General features: G+C 44.1%; 1 protein-coding gene across 1 annotated transcript in view; it reads left to right on the top strand.

The window, feature by feature from the left end:
* NPAS2 (neuronal PAS domain protein 2) overlaps window positions 1-15,287 on the top strand; it is a 98,955-nt gene that overhangs the window by 18,042 nt on the left and 65,626 nt on the right. Inside the window, exons 4-6 of the mRNA XM_077807107.1 lie at window positions 8,039-8,128; window positions 11,381-11,501; window positions 13,638-13,751. Of these exons, the coding sequence (XP_077663233.1) occupies window positions 8,039-8,128; window positions 11,381-11,501; window positions 13,638-13,751 (325 nt within the window). The remainder of the gene's footprint in view (window positions 1-8,038; window positions 8,129-11,380; window positions 11,502-13,637; window positions 13,752-15,287) is intronic.

Here is a 15,287-nt window from a genome sequence, read left to right as displayed (position 1 = left end):
CTTGCTGGCAAGAATACTGTGGAAGACCGTATCAAAAGTTTTGCTAAAGTCAAGGCATAACTTTTCCCTCATCCACAGAGCCAGTTATCTCATCATTGAAGGGTATTAGGTTAGTCAGGCTTCACTTGCCCTTGGTGAATCCATTCTGACTGTTCCTGATCACTTTCCTCTCCTCGAAGTGCTTCAAAATTGATTCCTTGAGGACCTGATCCATGAAAGCCAAAGCCCCACCACTTGGGGCTGATGTCTGGGGCCCCGAGGTCCATCACCCAGGGCTGAAGCCTAAGCCTGAGCAGTTTAGCTTCACGCAGCCTCCTGTGACGTGGAACCCCAGGCAGTTGCTCTGCTTGCTACCCCCTAACACTGGCCCTGGCTTTTATATCCAGAGAAACAGTTGTTGTGGCACAGTTGGGCCATGGAGTTTGGATCACATGTTGAGGGGGGCCTCAGAAAGAAAAAGGTTGAGAACCCCTGATCTACCTGATACCTTTCTCAAGTCTGTACCTCTGGTGCCTTCAGGCATGTTTGTGGATGGTTTACACTCCAAGTAGGGACACCCTTGACAAATGAGTCTTGCTTCCTCAGAATATCCTAATGTCATTCACCTGGTGGGAAATCAAAGACACTGTCTGCACAGGGGTTCCTTTATTCCCCTACCCCCCAAAAAGACATTAATTATGGGTGCCTCCATGCTTGACTGAGAAACTAATCTGGATGACCATCTAGCCCAGGGCTCCTGCACTTTACAATAAACCAAACAACATAACAATCTTTTCAAGCTTTGGACAGTGCACAATGCTTGCGAGAGGTTTCTTCCCTTCATCTGTATTGCACATGTTGAAGTCATGTCAGACAATGTGACTACAATATTTTATATAAACGAACAAGGAAGAGTGAAGTCTGCCCCACTCTGCATGGAAGCAATCAAACTCTGGAACTGGTCCATCCAGCATCAGATCCCCATCTCAGCAGTGCACCTACTGGCAGTAACGAATGCCTTGGCAGATAGCCTCTGCAGGCTTTTTCCACAAAGATCACAAGTGGGAGATCCACCCTTTAGCCATGCAGTACTTCTGGTAGTGGAGCTCTCTCCATCCTGGGATGTCTTTGTGACCCAAGCGACCAAGAAAGTGTCTAGCATAATGCTCCTAAGCTGCCCACAGGCACAACTCCAGAGGGATTCCTTCTTATAGTGATTGGACCCACCAAAGTATGTCTTCCCTCCCATTCCCTTATTCCCTGGTGTCCTCAGGAAGATCAAGCAGGATGAGACAACAGTAATCCTGTTAGCACCTTGCTGGCCAAGAAAACTTGGTTAGTCTCTAAGTTGCCACAAGTACTCCTTTTCTTTTTAAGAAAACTTTGGTTCACCACCATCCCACAGGTGGCCTCTCGCCCAGGCATACCCTTGCAACCGGAGCACGGGGAGGTGCCTTGCACAAGCACAGGCCAACAGACACTGCTACTGAAATATCTTCTAGTCTGAGGCACAAGGAGTGCATGTGCACTCACAATGAATACCCATTGGGACCACACATCTCGAAGAATTCCAGTTAGTACAAGATAAGTAACCTTCCTTTTTTGCAGACTTTTCTTGTATGGTAGTTACCAATAGAAGATAGCACTATGATTCTTCATGAGCCGGTGCTTAGTAGATATTCGGAGGTCCTGTTGAACTGTTCGCTCTCTCGCTCTCTCTCGCTCGCTCTCGCTCTCTCACCCAAACAAGTTCTAACTTACTGATGTTTGGACAAGATTCTGTTTAAAAATATTCTTTGTCCAGCTATAAAAGCTTGCTTTTTGCAAGCAATGGCTCAAAAAAGCCCAAAATATCTTTGACTGCAGTGAAATGGTTGCTGTCTTGATAATGACCTGATCCTGCACCACTCTTGAGAGCATGAAAACAAAAGCTGCTAAAGTGGGACTTTGAAACAGGACACAGAAGATCAAGACCATGGAGATAGGAGAGAACGCTATCAACACTGGCAGATGTGAAATTGAAGGCGAAGAGTACGAAAGAGTTGATGACTTAGTCTATCTTGGAAGTACAATATTTGCCAAGGGCCAGCTCACTAAAGAAATGAAGGCAAGAAACAGTAAAGCCAGAAGTTCATTTTCCTGTTTGTCAATCAGCTGGAAGAGTAAGAAGATATATCTTAGGGTATGTCTACACTATGGAATAAGGTCGAATTTATAGAAGTTGGTTTTTTAGAAATTGGTTTTATATATTCGAGTGTATGTGTCCCAACAGAAAATGCTCTAAGTGCATTAAGTGCATTAACTCGGCAGAGCGCTTCCACAGTACCGAGGCTAGAGTCGACTTCCGGAGCGTTGCACTGTGGGTAGCTATCCCACAGTTCCCGCAGTCTCCGCTGCCCATTGGAATTCTGGGTTGAGATCCCAATGCCTGATGGGGCTAAAACATTGTCGCGGGTGGTTCTGGGTACATATCGTCAGGCCCCCATTCCCTCCCTCCCTCCATGAAAGAAAGGGCAGACAATCGTTTCGCGCCTTTTTTCCTGAGTTACCTGTGCAGACGCCATACCGTGGCAAGCATGGAGCCTGCTCAGGTAACCGTCACCGTATGTCTCCTGGGTGCTGGCAGACGTGGTACGGCATTGCTACACAATAGCAGCAACCCATTGCCTTCTGACAGCAGATGGTGCAATACGACTGGTATTCGTCATCATCGTGTCCGAGGTGCTCCTGACCACGTCGGCCACGAGCGCCTGGGCAGACATGGGAGCAGGGACTAAATTTAGAGTGACTTGACCAGGTCATTCTCTTTAGTCCTGCAGTCAGTCCTATTGAACCATCTTATGGTGAGCAGGCAGGCGATACGGATTGCTAGCAGTCCTATTGCATCATCTTCTGCCGGGCAGGCAAGAGATGAGGATGGCTAGCAGTCCTACTGCACCATCTTCTGCCGAGCAGCCATGAGATGTGGATGGGATGCAGTCCTTCTGCACCGTCTGCTGCCAGCCAAAGATGTAAAAGATAGATGGAGTGGATCAAAACAAGAAATAGACCAGATTTGTTTTGTACTCATTTGCCTCCTCCCCCGTCTAGGGGACTCATTCCTCTAGGTCACACTGCAGTCACTCACAGAGAAGGTGCAGCGAGGTAAATCTAGCCATGTATCAATCAGAGGCCAGACTAACCTCCTTGTTCCAATAAGAACAATAACTTAGGTGCACCATTTCTTATTGGAACCCTCCGTGAAGTCTTGCCTGAAATACTCCTTGATGTAAAGACACCCCCTTTGTTGATTTTAATTCCCTGAAGCCAACCCTGTAAGCCGTGTCATCAGTCGCCCCTCCCGCCGTCAGAGCAACAGCAGACAATCGTTCTGCACCTTTTTTCTGTGCGGACGCCATACCAAGGCAAGCATGGAGGCCGCTCAGCTCACTTTGGCAATTAGGAGCACATTAAACACCACACGCATTATCCAGCAGTATATGCAGCACCAGAACCTGGCAAAGCGATACTGGGCGAGGAGGCGACGTCAGCGCGGTCATGTGAGTGATCAGGACATGGACACAGATTTCTCTGAAAGCATGGGCCCTGCCAATGCATGCATCATGGTGCTAATGAGGCAGGTTCATGCTGTGGAATGCCAATTCTGGGCTCGGGAAACAAGCACAGACTGGTGGGACCGCATAGTGTTGCAGGTGTGGGACGATTCCCAGTGGCTGCGAAACTTTCGCATGCATAAGGGCACTTTCATGGAACTTTGTGACTTGCTTTCCCCTGCCCTGAAGCGCATGAATACCAAGATGAGAGCAGCCCTCACAGTTGAGAAGCGAGTGGCGATAGCCCTGTGGAAGCTTGCAACGCCAGACAGCTACCGGTCAGTTGGGAATCAATTTGGAGTGGGTAAATCTACTGTTGGGGCTGCTGTGATGCAAGTAGCCCACGCAATCAAAGATCTGCTGATATCAAGGGTAATGACCCTGGGAAATGTGCAGGTCATAGTGGATGGCTTTGCTGCAATGGGATTCCCTAACTGTGGTGGGGCCATAGACGGAACCCATATCCCTATCTTGGCACCGGAGCACCAAGCCGCCGAGTACATAAACCACAAGGGGTACTTTTCAATAGTGCTGCAAGCTCTGGTGGATCACAAGGGATGTTTCACCAACATCAACGTGGGATGGCCGGGAAAGGTACATGACGCTCGCATCTTCAGGAACTCTGGTCTGTTTCAAAAGCTGCAGGAAGGGACTTTATTCCCAGACCAGAAAATAACTGTTGGGGATGTTGAAATGCCTATATGTATCCTTGGGGACCCAGCCTACCCCTTAATGCCATGGCTCATGAAGCCGTACACAGGCAGCCTGGACAGTAGTCAGGAGCTGTTCAACTACAGGCTGAGCAAGTGCAGAATGGTGGTAGAATGTGCATTTGGACGTTTAAAGGCACGCTGGCGTAGTTTACTGACTCGCTTAGACCTCAGCGAAACCAATATTCCCACTGTTATTACTGCTTGCTGTGTGCTCCACAGTATCTGTGAGAGTAAGGGGGAGACGTTTATGGCGGGGTGGGAGGTTGAGGCAAATCGCCTGGCTGCTGGTTACGCACAGCCAGACACCAGGGCGGTTAGAAGAGCACAGGAGGTCGCGGTACGCATCAGAGAAGCTTTGAAAACCAGTTTCATGACTGGCCAGGCTACGGTGTGAAAGTTCTGTTTGTTTCTCCTTGATGGACCCCCCCCCGCCCCTTGGTTCACTCTACTTCCCTGTAAGCTAACCACCCTCCCCTCCTCCCTTCGATCACCGCTTGCAGAGGCAATAAAGTCATGGTTGTTTCACATTCATGCATTCCTTTATTCATTCATCACACAAATAGGGGGATGACTACCAAGGTAGCCCAGGAGGGGTGGTGGAGGAGGGAAGGAAAATGCCACACAGCACTTTAAAAGTTTACAACTTTAAAATTTATTGAATGCCAGCCTTCTTTTTTTTGGGCAATCCTCTGTGGCGGAGTGGCTGGTTGGCCGGTGGCCCCCCCACCGCGTTCTTGGGCGTCTGGGTGTGGAGGCTATGGAACTTGGGGAGGAGGGTGGTTGGTTACACAGGGGCTGTAGTGGCAGTCTGTGCTCCAGCTGCCTTTGCTGCAGCTAAACCATACACTGGAGCATACTGGTTTGGTCCTGCAGCAGCCTCAGCATTGAATCCTGCCTCCTCTCATCACGCTGCCGCCACATTTGAGCTTCAGCCCTGTCTTCAGCCCGCCACTTACTCTCTTCAGCTCCGCCACTTACTCTCTTCAGCCCACCACCTCTCCTCCCGGTCATTTTGTGCTTTCCTGCACTCTGACATTATTTGCCTCCACGCATTCGTCTGTGCTCTGTCAGTGTGGGAGGACAGCATGAGCTCGGAGAACATTTCATCTCGAGTGCGTTTTTTTTTTTCTTTCTAATCTTCACTAGCCTCTGGGAAGGAGAAGATCCTGTGATCATTGAAACACATGCAGCTGGTGGAGAAAAAGAAAAGGGACAGCGGTAAAGACACATTTTATAAAACAGTGGCTACACTCTTTCAGGGTAAACCTTGCTGTTAACATTACATACATAGCACATGTGCTTTCGTTTCGCATTTTTCCTCCCCCCACCGCGTGGCTACCCCCTCAACCCTTCCCGTGGCTAACAGCGGGGAACATTTCTGTTCAGCCACAGGCAAACAGCTCAACAGGAACGGGCTCCTCTGAGTGTCCCCTGAAGAAAAGCACTCTATTTCAACCAGGTGACCATGAATTATATCTCACTCTCCTGAGGATAACACAGAGAGATAAAGAACGGATGTTGTTTGAACGCCAGCAAACATACACTGCAATACTTTGTTGTACAATGATTCCCGAGTACGTGTTACTGGCCTGGAGTGGTAAAGTGTCCTACCATGAAGGACGCAATAAGGCTGCCCTCCCCAGAAACCTTTTGCAAAGGCTTTGGGAGTACATCCAGGAGAGCCGCGAATGCCGGGGCAAAGTAATCCTTTCACATGCTTGCTTTTAAACCATGTATAGTATTTTAAAAGGTACACTCACCAGAGGTCCCTTCTCCGCCTGCCGGGTCCAGGAAGCAGCCTTGGGTGGGTTCAGGGGGTACTGGCTCCAGGTCCAGGGTGAGAAACAGTTCCTGGCTGTCGGGAAAACTGGTTTCTCCGCTTGCTTGCTGTGAGCTATTTACAACCTCATCATCATCATCATCTTCTTCGTCCCCAAAACCTGCTTCCGTGTTGCCTCCATCTCCATTGAAGGAATCAAACAACACGGCTGGGGTAGTGGTGGCTGAACCCCCTAAAATGGCATGCAGCTCATCATAGAAGTGGCATGTTTGGAGTTCTGACCCGGAGCGGCCGTTTGCCTCTCTGGTTTTCTGGTAGGCTTGCCTCAGCTCCTTAAGTTTCATGCGGCACTGCTTCGGGTCCCTGTTATGGCCTCTGTCCTTCATGCCCTGGGAGATTTTGACAAAGGTTTTGGAATTTCAAAAACTGGAACGGAGTTCTGATAGCACGGATTCCTCTCCCCAAACAGCGATCAGATCCCGTACCTCCCGTTCAGTCCATGCTGGAGCTCTTTTGCGATTCTGGGACTCCATCATGGTCACCTCTGCTGATGAGCTCCGCATGGTCACCTGCAGCTTGCCACACTGGCCAAACAGGAAATGAGATTCAAAAGTTCGCGGTTCTTTTCCTGTCTACCTGGCCAGTGCATCTGAGTTGAGAGTGCTGTCCAGAGCGGTCACAATGGAGCACTCTGGGATAGCTCCCGGAGGCCAATACCGTCGAATTGTGTCCACAGTACCCCAAATTCGACCCGGCAAGGCCGATTTCAGCGCTAATCCCCTTGTCGGGGGTGGAGTAAGGAAATCGATTTTAAGAGCCCTTTAAGTAGAACTAAAGGGCTTCATCGTGTGGACGGGTGCAGGTTTACATTGATTTAAGGCTGCTAAATTTGACCTAAAGTCCTAGTGTAGACCAGGGCTTACTCACTACAAAGAGATTGTATAATGCTATTGTCCTTCCTTCTTCTAAGGATGGAGATTCCACCAACCTCCCTAGGTGATCAGCACCAATATCAGAACTTAGATCGATTGATTTATGGATCCAGACTTGCTCCCACTGAAGTCAATGGGAGTTTTGCTATTGGCTCATCAGCTTCAGTGGGAGCAGGACTGGAGCTAAGAATTTAATACTGTACTTGACCAAATACTGTAAGTGCTTCTTATTTGTTTGCTTCTCATTGTTGGAGTAGTAGATGAGGCCTTGCTTTAGATACACTTAGAAGGTTTAGCTCAAGACGGAGTAGGCTATTGATTTCAGATATGGCTATGAAGAAAATATTTTTACATGATAAAATATTTTAGGGTGATATTTTCTCCTATGCAGAGGGCTTGTATAAGGCAGGTGCTCCCACTTAAATCACAGGGCTGGAGAATCTGCTGCTGTGTGGAATTTAAGTAATGCGCAAGTGCTATATTGACTCTCTGCACAAAGGTGAATTGTGCCACTAATGAATAATCTAATACCATGATCTTTAAAATATGTCACCTCCGTTAAACCTGAAGCTAAAGATTACTTGATCATTTCTGTTGCTTTTATTTACATTAAAGCATAGTAATATACAATGTTACATTAATACAAACAGATTAATTTTGTGGGTAATAATTATTTGAGATAGCACTGCGTCCTTTCATGATGATTTGATATTTATACAAAGCTAACTTTTTTTAATAACTTCCGAGGATCCAGGCTTAGCCGTCTTGCATTATTATTAATTTAAAAACTGATATCTGAAATATTCTTGTAAGCCTTTTGTTGTCTCAGCTAGTATATTTTGCTGAACTACAAAGAACACTGTATAAGTGAGATAAGTCTGTGAAATCAGAGAATTACTGTTGTGCAACTTGAGATAATGTTCCTACAGCCTACTAATAATGTGGTGGTGAGGTAAAAGGTTTTGATCAATGTACAATGAGAATTACCGATAAAAGCCCATACTACTGTTAAAGAACTCTCCACTTGTGCATTTCTCTTAGGCATTAGATGGCTTCATTATAGCAGTCACCACAGATGGAACCATCATATATGTTTCTGACAGTATTACACCTCTACTTGGACATTTACCCGTGAGTAATTCTTGCACACTCTTTTGCAGATACAAATTATGAGTCAATCCTGTAAATACCAAAACCTGCATGTAGTGTTTATTCTTGTGAGTAGTCCCATTGATTTCTAGGAATATTCACTCTGGGGGCAGGATTGGGCTCCCAGTTTATTTCTAGCATTGGTTAAAAGGGGAGGGGGAGATGAAAATGTTTTTTCCCATCAAAATTAAAAATGTATAATTTTTAAAAATATCCAACCAGTGATCTTGGTTTTTTTTAGTATGATTCATACACTTCAGTTCCCTGTTGCTGTGAAGCATTTAAAACTATATAAGACAAAGCTCTGAAGGATATTCTGGTTTGGGGAGGGACAATATGACCTAACTTCTTTTCCATCTTTGCTTTCTAGGAAAAATATCAAATGGTTTCTAGTTAAGGCTAAGATTTAGTCACGGGTATTTTTAGTAAAAGTCATGGACAGGTTATGGGCAATAAACAAATATTCATGAGAAATACCCATGATTAAATCTGCTCCTGGGGCCCGCTGCTCTGGAGGGCCCTGAGGTACCGCTGCTCTGGGAGGCACCTGTTCCAGTGGTGGGGGCTGACTGCCCTTGACAGCCCACTGCTCCGAGGCCCCTGGGGACTGCTTTCCTAATAGCCTCCAGGGCCGCTGCTCCAGCCGTCCTCGGGATTTTTGCTGCTTAGACAGTCCCCAGGGCCACCCCCCAGGATCGATGCTGCTCAGGCCTGTTGCACCGGCTGCTGCAGGTGCGGAAGACAAGAAGGTCACAGAAAGTCATGGAATCTGTGACTTCCGCAACCTGTGTGACAGAATCACAGCCTTACTTATAGTTGATGGGGAATACTATGTGCTGCTGGTGATGATGTCCTTCTGAGATGTGCTGCTGGTGATGATGTCCTTCTGAGATGTGCACTGAGGGTCTGGTTCTACTCCATTGAAATAAAGGGCAAGACTCCTCTTGACTTCAGTGGAATAGGATCAGATCCTGAACTGGTTGACTGATGTCACCAGGCTGTTGGGCTGTGAAGGTCTGCTGCTGGTCTGGTGCCTTCCAAAGGAAAGCAGCCTTTTAAGGATTGTTCCCAGGAAGGTGGTAGTGGTGGAGTTGCTCCTCTATGTGGCTGTGTGCTGGGGGGGATTGGTTACTGGGTCTCATGTCCCAAAGACGCTCCTATGCTATGCTGTGTCTAACTTGTGGAGCAGGGGAGAAGAGGAGTTGTTTTTTCTGCTCCTGCTGGTGATACTGGACTGGGACAGATGGTATGGTAATTAAGGCATTAATCCTCGCTTATTTTTAGTAGTTCAGTCTCCATATAAATACATAGCCAGAAGCAACAGGAAGTACTTCTATGCCACATTTTTTTTTTTTTGCTTAGGAAAATTGTAATTATGTTTTTCGCTCATTTCGCCATTCAGCCAAATATGTTAAATATATTCCATCCAACAAAATATATCTAACATATTCCACTAAGCTATAATACGATGAGTAATTATTTTCTTCTTAGGTGAAACAATGTCATGAAATAAAGACGTCTGGTGGTGAACGTAGGAATATTGCTATGCAACAGTAACAAAGTAGCTCAAGCTAAAACCACCTACTTCATTTTTCTTTAGTCCTCCGCAGTGCAGGAGTTTAATAATTTTTCTGTCATTTGTGGGCAGAGAGATTGCCTCTTACTGTCCTAAGGTCTGTTGGGCCCAGTGATTTCCACAGAATTTCTTCAATTTTCAAGGTTTTTCAGATGTTTGTCTCAGTGTTAAGGAAACTTTTTTCACTGCTTTCCCCTCTATTCTTGAATCCTACTGGAAACTAGGGATCCAATTCAGGAAAACATTCTTATTCAGGAAGGGCAATTAAGCATGTGCTTGAGTCCTTCTGAAGTCAATGAGAATTAAACCCTATTTCAATAAGGACGTATTTAGGCAGGTACTTAAATACTTTCCTGAATTGGGATCTAAAACTGTAAACTGGTTATTCTTTCTGCATCCTACTAGTCTTTAGCATGATAACCTTGTCTGAAATCCAATCCCAAATATGGAAATGGATCATTATTATTTATTTTGTGGTAGCTAGGAGCTCTAGGCATGGATTTTGATTTTGATTTAATTGGGGTTGGACCTGCTTTGAGCAGGGCGTTGGACTAGATGACCTCCTGAGGTCTCTTCCAACCCTAATCTATGATTCTACGACTTTATTCTGCTGGCACTGTGTAAACACAAAACAAAAAAGATGGGACGCTCCCACCCTGCAGGGACCTAAAGCCCAGGCTCCAGCCCAAGCCTGGAAATCTAAACAGCAGTGAAACAGCCCTGCAGCCAGAGCCCTGCAAGCCTGAGTCAGCTGGCATGGGCCTGCTGTGTGTTTTTCTTTGCTGTGTAGACAGATGGAGTATGGGCCAGACTGTGCAGTTAAGCCAGTGGCCAGTTGGTGGCAGTTCAGAGCCCCACCAATCCAGCCGGCATTGTGACTGAAGATGCACAATCCCTACCAAAGCTCGCCTATGGACACAAGGGGAGTTCACGTGCTGCACTGTCCCTTTGGATGGTGTAGCACTCCTCTACTGTTTGCTTGACCAGCTCTAGCTGGGACATAGGTAGGGGCAAAGCCATGGACACACCTCTTCCCTGCCTCCCCTAGCTGGTTTGTGCTCCTGGAGGCAGCAAGAGGAGGCAGTCACTGCACATCCCGAAGCTCAGAAACTGCAAGTGTGGCTGTGCTTTGCAGGTGGAAAGGCTCACTACACCCTCTCTGTCCACAGTCTGTCCCTATATGAGCAGCAGCAACTTCCCTTGGAATGGGTTACCTTTAAAGGTTTAATTCTAATGAAGAAAACTTAAGCTTAGTGGAATTCACAGGTGTCAATGGAGTTACACCAGAGATGGATTTGGCCCAGTGTGTACTACTTTTGTTCAGTATAATATCTGATGATGATAATACAGAGCACAATTTTAAGAAGTGTCTGCCTAACTTGTATACCCGCTTACCTATTTTAGAGCAGAGCAACTGCCCGTGGAAGTCCACAGAAAGATTCCCACTGACTTCCATGGGCTTTGGATCTGGCACTTTGTGTATTTAAATGCCTATGGGCATGGAAAGTTTAGACAGCTGCTTATGAAATTTGGGCCCTCTGTTCGGTTTTGCAAATAAAGTTCAGTCCCAATTGCAGAAAATGGCAGGTTGGTGGAGAATGAGAATGTCACTCTTTTTTTGTTTTGATCATTTGTACTTTCTTTTCTTTTCTTTGCAGTGTGACGTCATGGATCAGAATTTGTTAAATTTTCTCCCAGAACAGGAACATTCAGAAGTTTATAAAGTATTATCTTCTCACATGCTTATGGCAGATTCTGCCTCACCAGATTCCCTAAAGAGTAAGTTTTGTTTTATCATTCCCACTAAACAAAAAGCATGGGAGAGAAAAGATTTCTCTCTTGCAAGGGTAGAGTGTCTATGTGATATATGTCAGTATGAATATTTTGCATCTTTAGATATATTTTCATTCATTTTGAAACAAATGTTGCCACCGGGAGTGATCCTTCTGTTCAATTTCAAACTAGACTCATTGCATTTATTTACTAAAGCAAGACTGCTTGCAGTTATGTTAATTATAAAATATTGTGTCTTAGGAGAGAGCTAAGGAAAACAGGTCTGGCATGGAAATTTAGAAAAGTTCAGTGGAAACAAATCACATCTTAATTGATGTTTCAACCTAGTACAGTTATATTCTGTCCATAGATACTCTAGTGATGCACACCTGTGTTTTACATTGCATTTGAAATATTTCAGAGTAACAGCTGTGTTAGTTTGTATTTGCAAAAAGAAAAGGAGTACTTGTGGCATCTTAGAGACTAACCAATTTATTTGAGCATAAGCTTTCATGAGCTACAGCTCACTTCATTGGATGCATACTGTGGAAAGTTTAGAAGATCTTTTTACAGACACAAAGCATGAAAAAATGGGTGTTTACCACTACAAAAGGTTTTTTCTCCCCCCACCCCACTCTCCTGCTGGTAATAGCTTCTCTAAAGTGATCACTCTCCTTACAATGTGTATGATAATCAAGGTGGGCCATTTCCAGCACAAATCCAGGGTTTAACAAGAACCTCTGGGCGGGGGAGGAAAAAACAACGGGAAATAGGTTACCTTGCATAATGATTTAGCCACTCCCAGTCTCTATTGAAGCCTAAGTTAATTGTATCCAATTTGTAAATGAATTCCAATTCAACAGTCTCTCGCTGGAGTCTGGTATTGAAGTTTTTTTGTTGTAATATCGCAACTTTCATGTCTGTGATTGCGTGACCAGAGAGATTGAAGTGTTCTCCGACTGGTTTATGAATGTTATAATTCTTGACAGCTGATTTGTGTCCATTTATTCTTTTACGTAGAGACTGTCCAGTTTGACCAATGTACATGGCAGAGGGGCATTGCTAGCACATGATGGCATATATCACATTGGTGGACGTGCAGCCCCCCTCCCCCCCCGAGGGTCTTGTTAAACCCTGGATTTGTGCTGGAAATGGCCCACCTTGATTATCATACACATTGTAAGGAGAGTGATCACTTTAGATAAGCTATTACCAACAGGAGAGTGGGTTTGTGTGGGGGGTGGGGGGGAGAAAACCTGGATTTGTGCTGGAAATGGCCCAACTTGATTATCATACACATTGTAAGGAGAGTGGTCACTTGAGATAAGCTATTACCAGCGGGAGAGTGGGGTGGGGGGAGAGAAAACCTTTTGTAGTGGTAAACACCCATTTTTTCATGCTTTGTGTCTATAAAAAGATCTTCCATACTTTCCACAGTATGCATCCGATGAAGTGAGCTGTAGCTCACGAAAGCTTATGCTCAAATAAATTGGTTAGTCTCTAAGGTGCCACAAGTACTCCTTTTCATTTGAAATATGTGTAAATTATTCAGAATTTATTTTATCATTTAATTTATTTTTCATAAATAATCCTTTCACATACTTCATTTAAATTAGTTCTAAGAGTGGGGTAAAAAATATAGAACAGATGACAATAGAATCTATACAATTTTTAAAAAATCTACTATATAAAAAACACTCTCATATTCCAAGGTTAATTTAAAAACAAATTGACTGTTTTTCCCCCAAACAGAAGACATGAAAAATCTGTGAATTATGGAAAGAAAAACCTAAATAAATAAGGGTTTTAAATTAAGGGCCTGATTCTGCACTCCATTTTACCAGATTTATGGTAGTATAATTCCTTTAATAAAATTGGCGTAATGGAGTGTAGAGTCAGGCCCTAATTCTGCAAATCAGTCATGAGAAAAAGTCTGTTAGGAGTGTTGAACATTCTGGATTTATTTAGGGTTCTTTTCACAGAGGCTTCAATCCTGCAATTAGCATGGTGGTAGACTGCGCTCAGTGGGGCTCTGAGTGAGTGTAGGCATACGCTACTAGTTGCAGGATTGGGACCAAATTTTCCACTCATGTTTAGTTTAAATAGCCTATTTATTTGTTTCTCTTTTTTCTAACAATCCAGCTGACAATGATTTAGAGTTTTACTGTCATCTTCTGAGAGGAAGTTTGAACCCGAAGGAATTTCCAACATATGAATACATAAAATTTGTAGGAAATTTTCGGTCTTACAGCAATGGTAAGCCTTAACTTCTGTGTAAATGTTACTAAACATTTTATTTGTGAAAAAATATATGTGGTTACATAGAACAGACAGACTTTAACTGAAAGAGTTATTTCTAACTTTATGGGGTGAATTTTAGTTCACAAAGAATTTAGCAACTGATTAGTAACAGCCACATGTATATCGGTAAAGTCAGTAGCAGTGTAAACTCTCCCTGTCAGTGCACTTCACTTCTAGATTGTGATCACAGTTATCCTGTTCTGGGTATCTGCTACCTTTGTCCGATGGTGACAGGCTTGGGAACAGTTTGATTACATTGACTAACACTAAAAATGGATAAAATTAAGATCCCTAAGCTCACTTTCACTTCTGAAAATTTGACTCCTGGCAGGCTCCGTTGCTGAAAAAAACTACTGAATCTTCTCCTTCACCACCTCTCCAGGGAATTGTTGTTAAGTGTTGTAGCACTTCATGACAAAGCGTATGATATTGTAGGCTCCCAAGAAATCACAGCTATGTTGTTAGATTTTCTCCTTTTGGGAAATGTGCCATTGCGGCCACTAAAGCATTTAGACCGGATCCTCTGAGGTGCCAAGCAAGCTCAACTCCCATTGACTTCAGGGGTGGTTGGGGTCACTGAGTATCTCAAATGAGCAGATCTATGAATCCCAAACTGTTCAATTTTGCATTCCATCCCCAGTAGCCTGTACTTATAGAATAAGAAGGGAAGAATTAAATTCAGCAAAAACCTTACAGTTTTAATACAGTATAGTAATTAACCTTAATACAGTATATTCAGACTGAGGAGATAAGTTTTCAAGGGATGACGAATAATTTGTATGTAATGTGTTTTAACAAATAGGTTGCTATACAGCTATTCAGAGACAGAAAAGAAACACTTCTTTATTACTTCTTCTTCTTCCCTTGCCCCGCAGAGTTTGCCGTAGATATTTTGTCTGAATTCCAAAGAGTAGTATTTCAGAAGTTGCTGTTATTGTTCCAAATGGGTTATCCTGTGCAAAAAATCCTCACTATGCTTTCCAAAAGCCACACACCACATTATGAAAAGCTTTCCTGCCCCATTTAACTTTCTGGTCTTGATCCATATGACTAAAACAGAAATGCACATACAGCATGGTAAAATGTATTTCTTTCTTAGTTTCATGTGATTTGTGGGTTTATTCATATAAAAACATAAAACTGCCTTTCTATTTTCTATGTTTATTCTCTTTACGGTGCTGAATTAAGTGAAATTTAGCAGAATGACATACACACAAACTGAGTCGTGTAGCTTTCTAGAGCAGAAGCTTGATTTCAAGTGATGACCCATAAGGATATATTTCTTACTTGGAGAGTTTTTGATCAATTGATCTACAGAGATTCTCAATTTTTCTCCATTCATGATCCTAAAACTGCCCTCTATTTTCCTACCATGACACCAGATACCAGCGCACAGACATAGCCCTTTAATAAGGGGAAGTTGCTATTGTTCAGAAAAATAACTTTTAAAAATTCTGTCCCTGGAAAATTCTCGCCTAGTTTAGTGTGTTA

The sequence above is a fragment of the Eretmochelys imbricata genome, chromosome 1 (genome assembly GCF_965152235.1).
Source record: "Eretmochelys imbricata isolate rEreImb1 chromosome 1, rEreImb1.hap1, whole genome shotgun sequence".
Classification (NCBI taxonomy): domain Eukaryota; kingdom Metazoa; phylum Chordata; order Testudines; family Cheloniidae; genus Eretmochelys; species Eretmochelys imbricata.
This window is presented reverse-complemented; position numbering and strand designations above follow the sequence as displayed.